Source organism: Dryobates pubescens, chromosome 27 (assembly GCF_014839835.1).
Source record: "Dryobates pubescens isolate bDryPub1 chromosome 27, bDryPub1.pri, whole genome shotgun sequence".
In the NCBI taxonomy this organism is placed as follows: Eukaryota; Metazoa; Chordata; class Aves; order Piciformes; family Picidae; genus Dryobates; species Dryobates pubescens.
In genome coordinates this window covers 827,853-840,365 of record NC_071638.1, presented here as the reverse complement: position 1 = coordinate 840,365, position 12,513 = coordinate 827,853, and the positions used below count along the sequence as shown (strand labels likewise).

The following is a 12,513-nucleotide window of genomic DNA, read 5'->3' as shown; positions in this document are numbered from 1 at the left end:
AGAAGAGGAGACTCAGGGGTGACCTTATTGCTCTCTACAACTACCTGAAGGGAGGTTGTAGACAGGCAGAGGTTGGTCTCTTCTCCCAGGCAACCAGCACCAGAACAAGAAGACACAGTCTCAGGCTGCACCAGGGGAGGTTTAGGCTGGAGGTTAGGAAGAAGTTCTCCACAGAGAGAGTGATTGCCCATTGGAATGGGCTGCCTGGGGAGGTGGTGGAGTCGCCATCACTGGAGGTGTTCAGGAGGAGACTTGATGGGGTGCTTGGTGCCATGGGTTAGTTGCTTAGGTGGTGTTGGATTGGTTGATGTGTTGGACATGATGATCTTGAAGGTCTCTTCCAACCTGGTTTATTCTATTCTAACATATTTTCAGGGGATATTTGAACCACAATCAAATAAATTCAATAAATACCTTCTTTGTTATTCCACATCCATAGGGAGCTTGTAAAGATTGCTGTGCCTTCTTTATGAGGTGGAAAGGAATAACAGTGTTGTTTCCTTGCAGGTTATGTAGTGGTGGTTGGGAGGGTTTTCCAAGTATTTTTCATGTGTTCAGATATGTGCAGCTATTCAGAGGGGAATAGTTAAAGATGATGTACCTCCAGACCTAACAAACATGCTTCTTTATTTTCCCTTTTCTTTCTGTGTTTTCTCTGCAGTTTGTCTTACTAAATGAATTCTCTAGAACTGTGTTCTGCAGCATTGCTTTAATAAAGCACAGAATCAGAGAATTGTTTTGGTTGGAAAAAACCTTTAAGATCATTGAGACCAACCATTATCTAACTCTGCCAAGTCTGATGCTAAACTATGTCCCTTGTGGCCAAGAAGGCCAACACCATCCTGGGGTGAGGCCTTCTCACTCTGCCCTGGTGAGGCTGCATCTTGAATATTGTGTGCAGTTCTGGGCCCCCGAGTTCAGGAAGGACCTCAGGGAACTGCTTGAAAGAGTCCAGCACAGAGCCACAAAAAACATTAAGGGAGTGGAACATCTTCCTTACAAGGAGAGGCTGAGGGAGCTGGGGCTCTTCAGCTTAGAGAAGAGGAGACTAAGGGGTGACCTGATTAATGTTTATAGATGTGTAAAGGGTGAGTTCTGAGAGGATGCAGTCAGGCTCTGCTCGGTGATGCCCAGTGACAGGACTAAGGGCAGTAGGTGGAAGTTGAGGCATAGGAAGTTCCACAGAAACATGAGGAAAAATGTTTTCCCTGTGAGGGAATACTGGAACAGGCTGCCCAGGGGGGTTGTGGAGTCTCCCTCTCTGGAGATACTCAAGACCTGCCTGGATGTGTTCCTGTGTGACCTGGTATAGGTGATCCTGCTCTGGCAGGAGGGTTGGACTGGATGATGTTTGAGGTCCTTTCCAGCCCCCCACATTCTGTGATGAATATTTGTAATTTAAAAAGTACCTAGAACCAGAGACAAAGATTTTCCTTACTGCTCTGAACTTTCTCAATGCCTCAAAAAATGGGAACAGCTTCTCTGCTTCTGGAGCTTACACACTGACTTGTATGCAGCTGTGAGATCAGTTGCTATCAGCCCCTTGACAACTTTGCTCCATGTGGATCCACAGTACAGTTGGATGCCATGGGTTAGTTAGGTGCTGTTGGATCTCTGGATTGTTCAGAGTGCCTTTAAAGTTGTGGTGGCTTTATTCATTTCTGGTAGATTGGATTGATGAGCCAATGTTAACAGGAGGAGCTTCAACAAGGCCAAATGCCAGGTCCTGCACTTGGGTCACAACAACCCCAAGCAACGCTACAGGCCTGGGGAAGTGTGGCTGGAAAGCTGTTTGGCAGAAAGGGACCTGGAGGGTGCTAATAAAAGAAGCAACTGAATATGAGGCAGCAGTGTGCCCAGGTGGCCAAGAAAGCCGATGGCATCCTGGCTTGGATTAGAAATGCTGTGTCCAGCAGGAGCAGGGAGGTTTTTGTCCCTTTGTGCTTGGCACTGGTGAGGCCACACCTTGAGTATTATGTCCAGTTTTGGGCACCTCAGTATAAGAGAGACAGAGGTGCTGGGCTGAGTGCAGAGGAGGGCAACGAAGCTGGGGAAGGGCCTGGAGAATAAATCTGGTGAGGAGGCACTGAGGGAGCTGGGGCTGTTAGATTAGAAACAGAGGAGACTGGGGGGGAGACCTCATTGCTGTCTATACAACTATCTGAAAGGACATTGTGGAGAGGTTGGTGCTGGCCTCTTCTCACAGGTGATTAGCAATAGAATGAGAGGGAATGACCTCAAATTGCAACAGGGTAGGTTTAGACTGGACATTGGGAGGAATTTTTTCACAGCAAGAGTGGTCAGGCACTGGAATGTGCTGCTCAGGGAGGTGATTGAGTTACCAACCCTGGATGTGTTTAAAGGTCATTTAGATGTGGTGCTTGGGGATATGGTTTGGGGGTGAACTTTGTAGAGTAGGGTTATTGGTTGGACGTGCTGACCCTGAGGGTCTTTTCTGACCTGAATGATTCTGTGATTTCTGTGATTCTGTATCTTAGCATGGCCTGTCAAGAGTGCCAGGTCTTTGAGAGCAGACCTTGGAGGGTCATTATAGTGCCTCACTTGCCTTTCAGTGTTCTTCCCAGTGCTTTGCCTGACCCTAATGAAGTTATAACACCCTGAGGCAATGAGAACTTTGCTTGTTTTGGTGGAACACTATATCTTTCAGGCAGTCCACTGCATATTCTTGAAAGACAAGCTGAAAGAAAGGACAGTTTTCAGTCAAAGGCATGTGTAGAAAACAAAAAATTCCATTAGATTCAACTGTACAAAGCTTCTAATCAATACTCTGAAATCCAGATTATTCACTGACAACTGGAAACTTCCTTGGCTTGTGATCACTTGCTACAGCAGTATTTCTCTAACAGCATAAGGTTCCCACTTGGTCAGTATTTTTGTGAACCCCTGCCACAGCAAAGTTCCCACTTGTTCAGCTTTTTTTGTTCTCCTTTTGCTTTAGGTATTATGATTCTTCAGAGTTGAGGAGCAGCACTTTCTCTCACTGGGATGACAACTCAGATTCTCTTTGGAAGAAAGAAAATAACAGTAGAGATGTGGATATCATGTTAACTTCAAAAGACACAGGATTTTCAGACAGGTAAACCAAGAAATCCTAACTGATTGGGTTTTTTTTCACAGGAAATGCAAGATTGTTAAAATCATTTGAGTCCTGGCCATAGTGGTGGGATTTTGTTTTTCAGTCCATAAGGAGAATTTCACCATAGTTTTTATCAGCAGTCAAGGGACTACCTGGCTGAATTTCTTTTCTAAGTCCCATCTCCTATTTACACTTTCAGAACTCAGCTGTTTTGCTTGGTGCTGCACAATTCATGCACTGGAGGGAATTTCCCATGCACTGGAGGGAATTTCCCATGCACTGGAGGTGATTTCCAAGGTGTATCAGCAAAAAAAAAAGTAGAGAGAATATGTGGAAACTCAACTATCTGCAGTACTCTGAGAGCATTTCATTCAAAGCATTCTTGATGGGTTTAATGCCTGATGAACAGAAGAAAACTCTGTTTACCAAATACACAAGAGTGTAGGGTACTCAGCTATTCAGATGAAGCTGTTGAAGATCATAGAGACAGAGAGCATTAGGGTTGGAAGGGACCTCAAGGATCATCTAGTTCCAAGCTCCCTAGTCCTATCATTACCTGACACCCTAAAAAGTCCCTCACCAGCTTCTTGTAGGCCCTCTTAAGGTACTAGAAGGCCACAAGAAGGTCTCCTTGGAGTCTTCTCCAGACTGAATAGCCCCAACTTTCTCAGTCTTGCCTCATAGAAGATATCCTTGCAAACAAGAGATCTAATTGTGATTATAAGAAATGAATGTATTTGTTCCTTGACAGCTGTGTTTTAATCTTTGTAATCAAGTGGAAAGTGTAAGAATATGGGGCGGGTTATGTGCTTAACTGGTGTTTCCTGCTTCTGTTCTTACTTAAAACTGGATTTTTCATTTACCTATGAAGTGCAGGTTGTGCACTTGAGTAGAATTTAATTTCCTGCTATGTCAGTTTCACAGCAAACTCCTGGCCAAGCTGTCAGCTCATGGCTTGGACAGCAGCACTCTGTACTAGGTTAGGAACTGGCTGGAGGGCCGAGCCCAGAGAGTGGTGGTGAATGGTGCCACATCCAGCTGGCAGCCAGTCACCAGTGGTGTCCCCTAGGGATGAGTGCTGGGCCCCATCCTCTTTAATATCTTCATTGATGATATGGATGAGGGATTGAGTCAGTCATCAGCAAGTTTGCAGATGACACCAAGCTGGGAACAGATGTTGGTCAGTTAGAGGGCTGAAGGGCTCTGCAGAGGGACCTCAACCGACTGGACAGATGGGCAGAGTCCAACAGGATGGCATTCAACAAGTCCAAGTGCCAGGTGCTGCACTTTGGCCACAGCAACCCCATGCAGAGCTACAGGCTGGGGTCAGAGTGGCTGGAGAGCTGCCAAACAGAGAGGGACCTGGGGGTGCTGATTGACAGCTGCCTAAACATGAGCCAGCAGTGTGCCCAGGTGGCCAAGAAGGCCAATGGCATCCTGGCCTGCATTAGGAATGGTGTGGCCAGCAGGAGCAGGGAACTCATTGTGCCCCTGGACTCTGCATTGGTTAGGCCACACCTTGAGTCCTGTGTCCAGTTCTGGGCCCCTCAGTTTAGGAAGGACATCGAGACACTTGAAGGTGTCCAGAGAAGGGCAACAAGGCTGGGGAGAGGCCTTGAGCACAGCCCTGTGAGGAGAGGCTGAGGGAGCTGGGGTTGCTTAGCCTGGAGAAGAAGAGGCTCAGGGGTGACCTCATTGCTCTCTACAACTACCTGAAAGGTGACTGTGGCCAGGAAGGGGTTGGTCTCTTCTCCCTGGCAACCAGCACCAGAACAAGGGGACACAGTCTCAAGCTGTGCCAGGGGAGTTTTAGGCTGGAGGTTAGGAGAAAGTTCTTCACCGAGCGAGTCACTCGTCATTGTAATGTGCTGCCCAGGGAGGTGGTGGAGTCACCATCCCTGGAGGTGTTCAAGAGGGGATTGGATGTGGCACTTGGTGCCATGGTCTAATCATGAGGTCTGTGGTGACAGGTTGGACTCGATGATCCTTGAGGTCTCTTCCAACCTTGGTGATACTGTGATGCTGTGATATGAATGTCTTCATGCTAGGTTAATAGCAGCACAATTTCTGTTCTTAAACAGTCACTATCATACTTCTAAACTTCACAAAGCACAGAAGTTATTACTCCTTGTTTGGTTTGTTGCATTCTGCTGTGATGCAGAGGAGATTTACACTCACTAGTGCTACACCTTGTTTGTCTTTTAGGCCTGCCTCTCGCCGTAAGCCTGAGTGTGAACCATCTTCAAGCACTGATGAGGCACAGAAGAAATTTGGCAATGTCAAAGCAATTTCATCAGACATGTATTTTGGAAAGCAGGATCATGCTGATGTAAGTAGAAAGCAGTGATCAATGGTTTTGAATGTTAAAATATCCTTCAACTATAAACATGCTGTGCTTGTATAAAAAGAAGGCAAGGAATAGCTAATTTGGAAGGATTATTACTGGAATTAGAATTCTGTTCTGTTAAATTGTGACCATTTGAGGCTCTCACCACCACATACATTTATGGAATCACAGAATTGTTTCAGTTGGAGAAGACCTCTGAGATCATGGAGTCTAACAGGCAACCATAGCCTTCAAACCAAACCCCAAGCTGTCATGTCTACATGGTTTTGAACACCTCCAGGGATGGGCTGGCCCCACTACTTCTGTGGGTGACCTGTTCCAATGCTTAACTACTCTTTCAGGAACACAATTTTTTCTTACACCCAACCTAAATCTCCCATGGTGCAACTTGGTTGCCCATGGTTGCCCATCTGTCCAGCCTGTCGAGGTCCCTCTGCAGAGCTCTGTCACCCTCTAACAGATCAACTCCTGCCCCCAGCTTGGTGTCATCTACAAATACACTGATGATGGACTCAATCCCTTTATTCAGATCATCAAGAAAGACATTGAACAGGATGGGGCCCAGCATTTATCCCTGGGGGACAACACTGGTGCCTGGCTGCCAGCTGGATGTGGCACCATTCACCACCACTCTCTGGGCTCAGCCTTCCAGCCAGTTCCTAACCCAGTGCAGAGTGCTGCTGTCCCAGCTTTGAGCCAACTGGGCAGAGTTCAACGGCATGAGATTGAACACATCCAAGTGCCAGGTTCTGCACATTGGCCACAACAACCCCAGGCAGTGCTACAGGCTGGGGTCAGGGTGGCTGGAGAGCAGCCAGGCAGAGAGGGACCTGGGGGTGATGGTTGATAGTAGGCTGAACATGAGTCTGCAGTGTGCCCAGGTAGCCAAGAAGGCCAATGGCATCCTGGCCTGCATCAGGAACAGTGTGGCCAGCAGGAGCAGGGAATTCATTCTGCCCTGTACTCAGCACTGGTTAGGCCACACCTCGAGTCCTGTGGTCCAGTTCTGGGCCCCTCAGTTTAGGAAAGATGTTGAGTTGCTGGAACGAGTCCAGAGAAGAGCACCGAGGCTGGGGAGAGGCCTTGAGCACAGCCCTATGAGGAGAGGCTGAGGGAGCTGGGGTTGCCTAGTCTGGAGAAGAGGAGACTCAGGGGAGACCTTATTGCTCTCTACAACTACCTGAAGGGGGGTTGTAGCCAGGAGGGGGTGGGCCTCTTCTCCCAGGCAACCAGCACCAGAACAAGAAGACACAGTGTTAAGGTGTGCCAGGGGAAGTTTAGGCTGAAGGTGAGGAGAAAGTTCTTCACTGAGAGAGTCGTTCGTCATTGGAATGTGCTGCCCAGGGAGGTGGTGGAGTCACCGTCCCTGGAGGTGTTCAAGAGGGGATTGGACGTGGCACTTGGTGCCATGGTTTAGTAGTCATGAGATCTGTGGTGACAGGTTGGACTTGATGATCTTTGAGGACTTTTCCAACCTTATTGATTCTGCTTCTTCTCAATTATTTTCTAGTATGAAGCAAGGGCTCGACTAGAAAGACTTTCTGGAAGCTCATCTATAAGTTCAGCTGACTTGTTTGAAGATCAGAAGAAACAACCCACAGGTATGTATTGAACAGAGCAAGAGCTTTCAGGAAGTTGTAGGGAGCAATGAGGTCTCCCCTCAGCTTCCTTTTCTCCAGCCTAAGCAAGTTCGTCAGCCGCTCCTCACCAGGCTTGTAATCCAGACCCTTCCGCCAGCTTTGTTGCCCTTCTCTGGACTCACTCCAGCACCTCAACGTCTTTCTTGTAGTGAGGGCCCCAGAACTGAACCCAGTACTCCAGGTGTGGCCTCCCCAGTGCTGAGTTGGTTTTGAAACATCTGTGATTTCTGCTATCATTAGGAGTAGACTTTAATAACAGCATTAGAGTTCCCAGTAAGCAAACTGCATTGGCTTGAAGACAGTCTGGATTGCCAGCTTTGTTTTCAAGTTTTAAAAGTTCACTTAATGCTTACTTAGTTTCAGATGTGTGTAATGCAAAATACACACATACAGCATGCAAAGCATACAATGAAGGTTCACCCCTTCAACCACCACTGAAATGCATTCATCTTTGAATTGCAAAGTTTAGGCTTGTTGTGAAGAGGTTATTACATTTATTAATATGAAATATTAATTGTGAAAATATTATTTGTATTAAGTATCAAATTATTACTAACTAATGAATCACCAACTTGTATCCACGCTCTAGTGCACTTTCATGAAATGCATTCCATAAGTGGCTTAGGGTTATGATTAGAACTTAATTGAACCATCTATAGACCATTTCTGTATTTATATAATGAAGGGTGCGGTTCCGCCGCTTGGCCACTAGGTGGCGACTCGGCGGGACGCGGGCGGCTCCTGGCTCTATACAGCGCTATTCCAATGTTTCTGTGCGTCAGAGGTTACTCTGCTGGGCGCGGACACTTTGAACTGAGTGCTAGTGGATGGAAAGCACCTGGGAGATACTCTGTAGCTGTTGCTTGTAGCGAGGTGGAGGTCCGGCAGACTGCTGTGGCTGCACTGGTTCCTAGTCGATCCGGACGGCAGTGTTGAGTAGCTGCCTCCTCTCTCCGCAGCAGTGGAGAGGGAATAACGGAACCTGGGCTTAGTGCGGAAGCAGGTTCCCTCCAGGACTCAGTCGATTCCCTCCAGACACTAAGGATCGGTCCTGGTCGGGGTCAGCCCCTGGAGCCGGCTCGCAGGGCAGGGCAGGGCGACGGTTGCCGGCAGTCGGGCTCGGAGGACACGGCAGCAGGCAAAAGCTACGGCGATTCTCGGGGCTGATGTAAACAGCCTCGGGGAGAGAATGCAGCTGCGTTGAGCAGCAGCTTCTCCTTTACTGAGCTTAAAGGAACAGCAGGACACTCGGAGCGGTCCCGGGTTCGGTGCGCTATAGGCACGAACAGTGCTTTGGTCTTCCCTGAGGTTCACAGGGCTCAGAGCGGCACACGGGGCGGCTCCTCTCCCGCTACGGCGGGGCTAGCCGTATGTGGGCTCGGGCTCGGTCAAGTCCTTTCTCCCCGGCAACTGGGCAGATCTTACCCTCGGGGGCTGGTCCAGTCCTCCAGTGGCATGGTGGGCTCTCCCGGTCAGTACGACTGGCTGTGGCGACGCTGGGCTCCTCGGGCTCACCGAAGGTCCTCCCTCTGGAAATGATTCTCAGGTCTGCTTCTCGCGATGCAGAGGCTTTCAGTATGCGTGCAGGTGTGAATGAGAGAGGCTAACAACAATGAGCTCAATGGCAGAGGCTATAGTTCAAGCATTGTCCTCTCCAGCCAGGAGAGAGACAAAGTGAAAGAGGGGGCAACTTGTTTACCAACTGGGGCGATACTTCTAGATTCCTCGAGGCTGGGCTTGACCAGTGGGCACTCTCACAGACAACTGGCTCCAGCCTACAGAAAGCATGAAGCTAGAGTTATGGCATGCCTGGTATTTGCACGAGCACTGCATGCGCTGGGTGCCTGCTGGCCTGGCTGATGCCTTGGCTTTTGTCTTCCTCCTGAAGGAGGGGAAACCTGTCCACATGCTGGGACAAGATTCGATATCTGGGCATAATGTGCCTTCACCACAAGGGTACAGAACATCCAAACATTAATTACTTACCTGGCATCACAAAGTCATGACACATGGGTGAGATTATGAACTGGGGGGGGGGAAAAAAGGAAAAGGAAGATGCACTTAAGCAATTTAATTCCTTTGCCTAGTGGTTTTTACAGTGTCAATCAAATATTGGTACTTAGTGTTCCTAGTGCTGTATTGTACTTCAAGGGGAGAAAAAGCTGCTTTTAATAGGAAATTCTGTTTTCTTCTCGTGTGTGTGTGTGTGTCTGTGTTCTCCTCTTAGGAAGCTACAACATAACAAATGTCTTGCCTGCAGCTCCTGATATAGCTCAGTTTAAACAAGGAGTGAAATCGGTGGCTGGAAAACTTTCTGTACTTGCTAATGGGGTCATGACATCTATACAGGTCAGTAAAAATGTTACAATACATTAGCCATCAGTTAAAGTCTTTTTGTAGGGATTTAATACGATGGACCCCACCACTGAAGCATCTTTAGGGACAGGAGAATTAATTTGGTTGTGGGCTTTGCAGACCTCTCACAGTAGACAATATCTTTGCACAACTGAATCTGTAGCTGATAGCTCACCTTTTGCTTTTTCCTTTATATACTTATTTGTTTCCTCAGAATTGAAACAAACAATTCAATTGTGGAAGTTATTTGCTGGTACTTTGCTTTTAGAGTAATGATAGTTCAGAGCTCAGAATAGAACAGTTGAATTGGAAGGGACAGGATGTCATCCAGAGCGACCTGGACAAGCTGGAGAGATGGGCCCAGGTGAACCTCCTGAAGTTCAACAAGAGCAAGTGCAGGGTTCTGCACCTGGGCTGGAACAATCCTCACTACCATTACAGACTGGGGGATGAGGTGATAGAAAGCAGCCCTGTGGAAAAGGACTTGGGGGTGCTGATGGACGACAAGCTGAACACGAGCAGGGGGTTGGAACTAGGTGGTCCTTGAGATGCCTTCCAACCCTAACAATTTTATGACTCTGTGATTCTGCCACTTTACTCTGTTCTGGTGAGACCTCACCTGGAGTATTGTGTACAGGTCTGGAGCCCTCAATATAGGAAGGACATTGACCTGATGGAGAGGGTCCAGAGGAGGGTCATGAAAATGATCAAGGGGTTGGAGCACCTCTGCTACGAGGACAAGCTAGGGGAGTTGGGGTTGTCCAGCCTGAAGAGGAGGCTCCAGGGAGACCTAATAGCAGCCTTCCAATACCTGAAGGGGGCCTACAGGAAGGATGAAGAGACTGTTTACAAGGCCTGCAGTGACAAGATGAGGGGCAATGGCTTCAAACTAGAGAAGGGCAGATTTAGATTGGATATCAGGAAGTTCTTCACTATGAGGGTGGTAGAACCCTAGAACAGATTGCCCAGGGAGATGGTTGAGGCTCCTTCCCTGGAGATATTCAAGGTGAGGCTTGGACAAGGCCTTGGGCAACCTGATTTAGTTGGAGATGGAATAGGATAGGATAGGATAGGATAGGATAGGATAGGATAGGATAGAATAGAATAGAATAGAATAGAATAGAATAGAATAGAATAGAATAGACCAGGTTGGAAGAGACCTTCAAGATCATCGCGTCCAACCTATCATCCAACACCACCTGATCAACTAACCCATGGCACCAAGCACCCCATCAAGTCTCCTCCTGAACACCTCCAGGGATGGTGACTCCACCACCTCCCCAGGCAGCCCATTCCAATGGGCAATCACTCTCTCTGTGGAGAACTTCTTCCTAACCTCCAGCCTAAACCTCCCCTGGCACAGCCTGAGACTGTGTCCTCTTGTTCTGGTGCTGGTGGCCTGGGAGAAGAGACCAACCTCTGCCTGTCTACAACCTCCCTTCAGGTAGTTGTAGAGAGCAATAAGGTCACCCCTGAGTCTCCTCTTCTCCAGGCTAAGCAACCCCAGCTCCCTCAGCCTCTCCTCACAGGGCTGTGCTCCAAACCCCTCACCAACTTTGTTGCCCTTCTCTGGACTCATTCCAGCAAGTCAACCTCCTTCCTAAACTGAGGGGCCCAGAACTGGACACAGGACTCAAGGTGTGGCCTAACCAGTGCAGTGTACAGGGGCAGAATGACCTCCCTGCTCCTGCTGGCCATACTGCTCCTGATGCAGGCCAGGATGCCATTGGCCCTCTTGGCCTCCTGGGCACACTGCAGGCTCATGTTCAGCCTACCATCACCCCCATGTCCCTCTCTGCCTGGCTGCTCTCCAGCCACTCTGACCCCAGCCTGCAGCACTGCCTGGGGTTGCTGTGGCCAATGTGCAGAACCTGGCACTTGGATGTGTTCAATCTCCTGCCCTTAGCCTCTGCCCATCTGTCCAGCCTGTCCAGGTCCCTCTGCAGAGCCTCTCTACCCTCCAGCAGATCAACTCCTGCCCCCAGCTTGGTGTCATCTGCAAATTTACTGCTGATGGACTCAATGCCCTCATCCAGATCATCAATAAAGATGTTAAAGAGCATGGGGCCCAGCACTGATCCCTGGGGCACATCCCTGCTGACTGCAGGGAGGTTGGACTGGATGACCTTTGGAGGTCCCTTCCAGCCTTGACCATTCTGTGATTCTACAGCAATCGTCTACCCCAACTCTTCTATTGTCTCTTTAACTGAATTGAGAGGAATGCCCTTTGTCTACGTTTGTACACAAAATTAAGACATCCTGCTCTCAAGCGTGCAAAGCATGTCTCATGCTCTAGTAAGTTTGCATGTTGTGGTTGAGGTCAGTGGGAGCTCTTGGGTATTTGAATATCAGGCTGATGATCTTGGAGTTTAACCCTAACTTGTGTTCTTGGAAGCACTGGTCAACTTTCTTTAAGAATTAAAGTACTGTTTACTTTGTGACTGTAAGTAAAGAGTATTTCTTCCAATGGCAAGCCTGCTCATGTCTGCCTGTTGTTTGTTTTTGACTTCTAGGATCGCTATGGTTCATAACATTGGTATCAACACAAGTACACTAAGAAGGATTTCTCTTCAGATGTACAAGTAATCACTGCCCATTCCAGTAAAGGTTGCCTTAAGACTGTTGATATTTTCACTTATTCCAGCATATTTGTTCCCTTGTGCAGCTTTCTGGCCCCGCTTCTTCTTCCTGCTATTTCAGAGCAGAAATCTTGTAGCAACTTGTCACATTGCATATGCCTTCCCCCCTGCTCCTTTACTGTCTTATATTCCTTAGTGCCCTTAGTGTTAGCTGTCGGAAGCTTTATTTTATGATTGGTTTTGTAATGGATGTACATATGTGCACACATCAATAGACACTCATGTGGGCACACAGCAGTGGATGTCCATGTGGGCACACAGCAGTGGATGTCCATGTGGGCACACAGCAATGGATGTTTATGTGGGCACACAGCAGTGGATGGCCATGTGGGCACACAGCAGTGGATGTCCATGTGCACACACAGCAGTGGATGTTCATGTGGGCACACAGCAATGGATGTTCATGTGGGCACACAGCAGTGGATGTTCATGTGG

The 12,513-nt window shown here is 48.3% G+C and overlaps 1 protein-coding gene across 1 annotated transcript in view; it reads left to right on the top strand.

Moving 5' to 3' along the window:
* ARFGAP3 (ADP ribosylation factor GTPase activating protein 3) overlaps window positions 1-12,276 on the top strand; it is a 48,062-nt gene extending 35,786 nt beyond the window's left edge. The window contains exons 13-17 of the mRNA XM_054173949.1: window positions 2,960-3,097; window positions 5,303-5,426; window positions 6,955-7,045; window positions 9,312-9,433; window positions 11,953-12,276. Of these exons, the coding sequence (XP_054029924.1) occupies window positions 2,960-3,097; window positions 5,303-5,426; window positions 6,955-7,045; window positions 9,312-9,433; window positions 11,953-11,970 (493 nt within the window). The 3' untranslated portion in view covers window positions 11,971-12,276. The remainder of the gene's footprint in view (window positions 1-2,959; window positions 3,098-5,302; window positions 5,427-6,954; window positions 7,046-9,311; window positions 9,434-11,952) is intronic.
* Window positions 12,277-12,513: the final 237 nt, after the last annotated feature.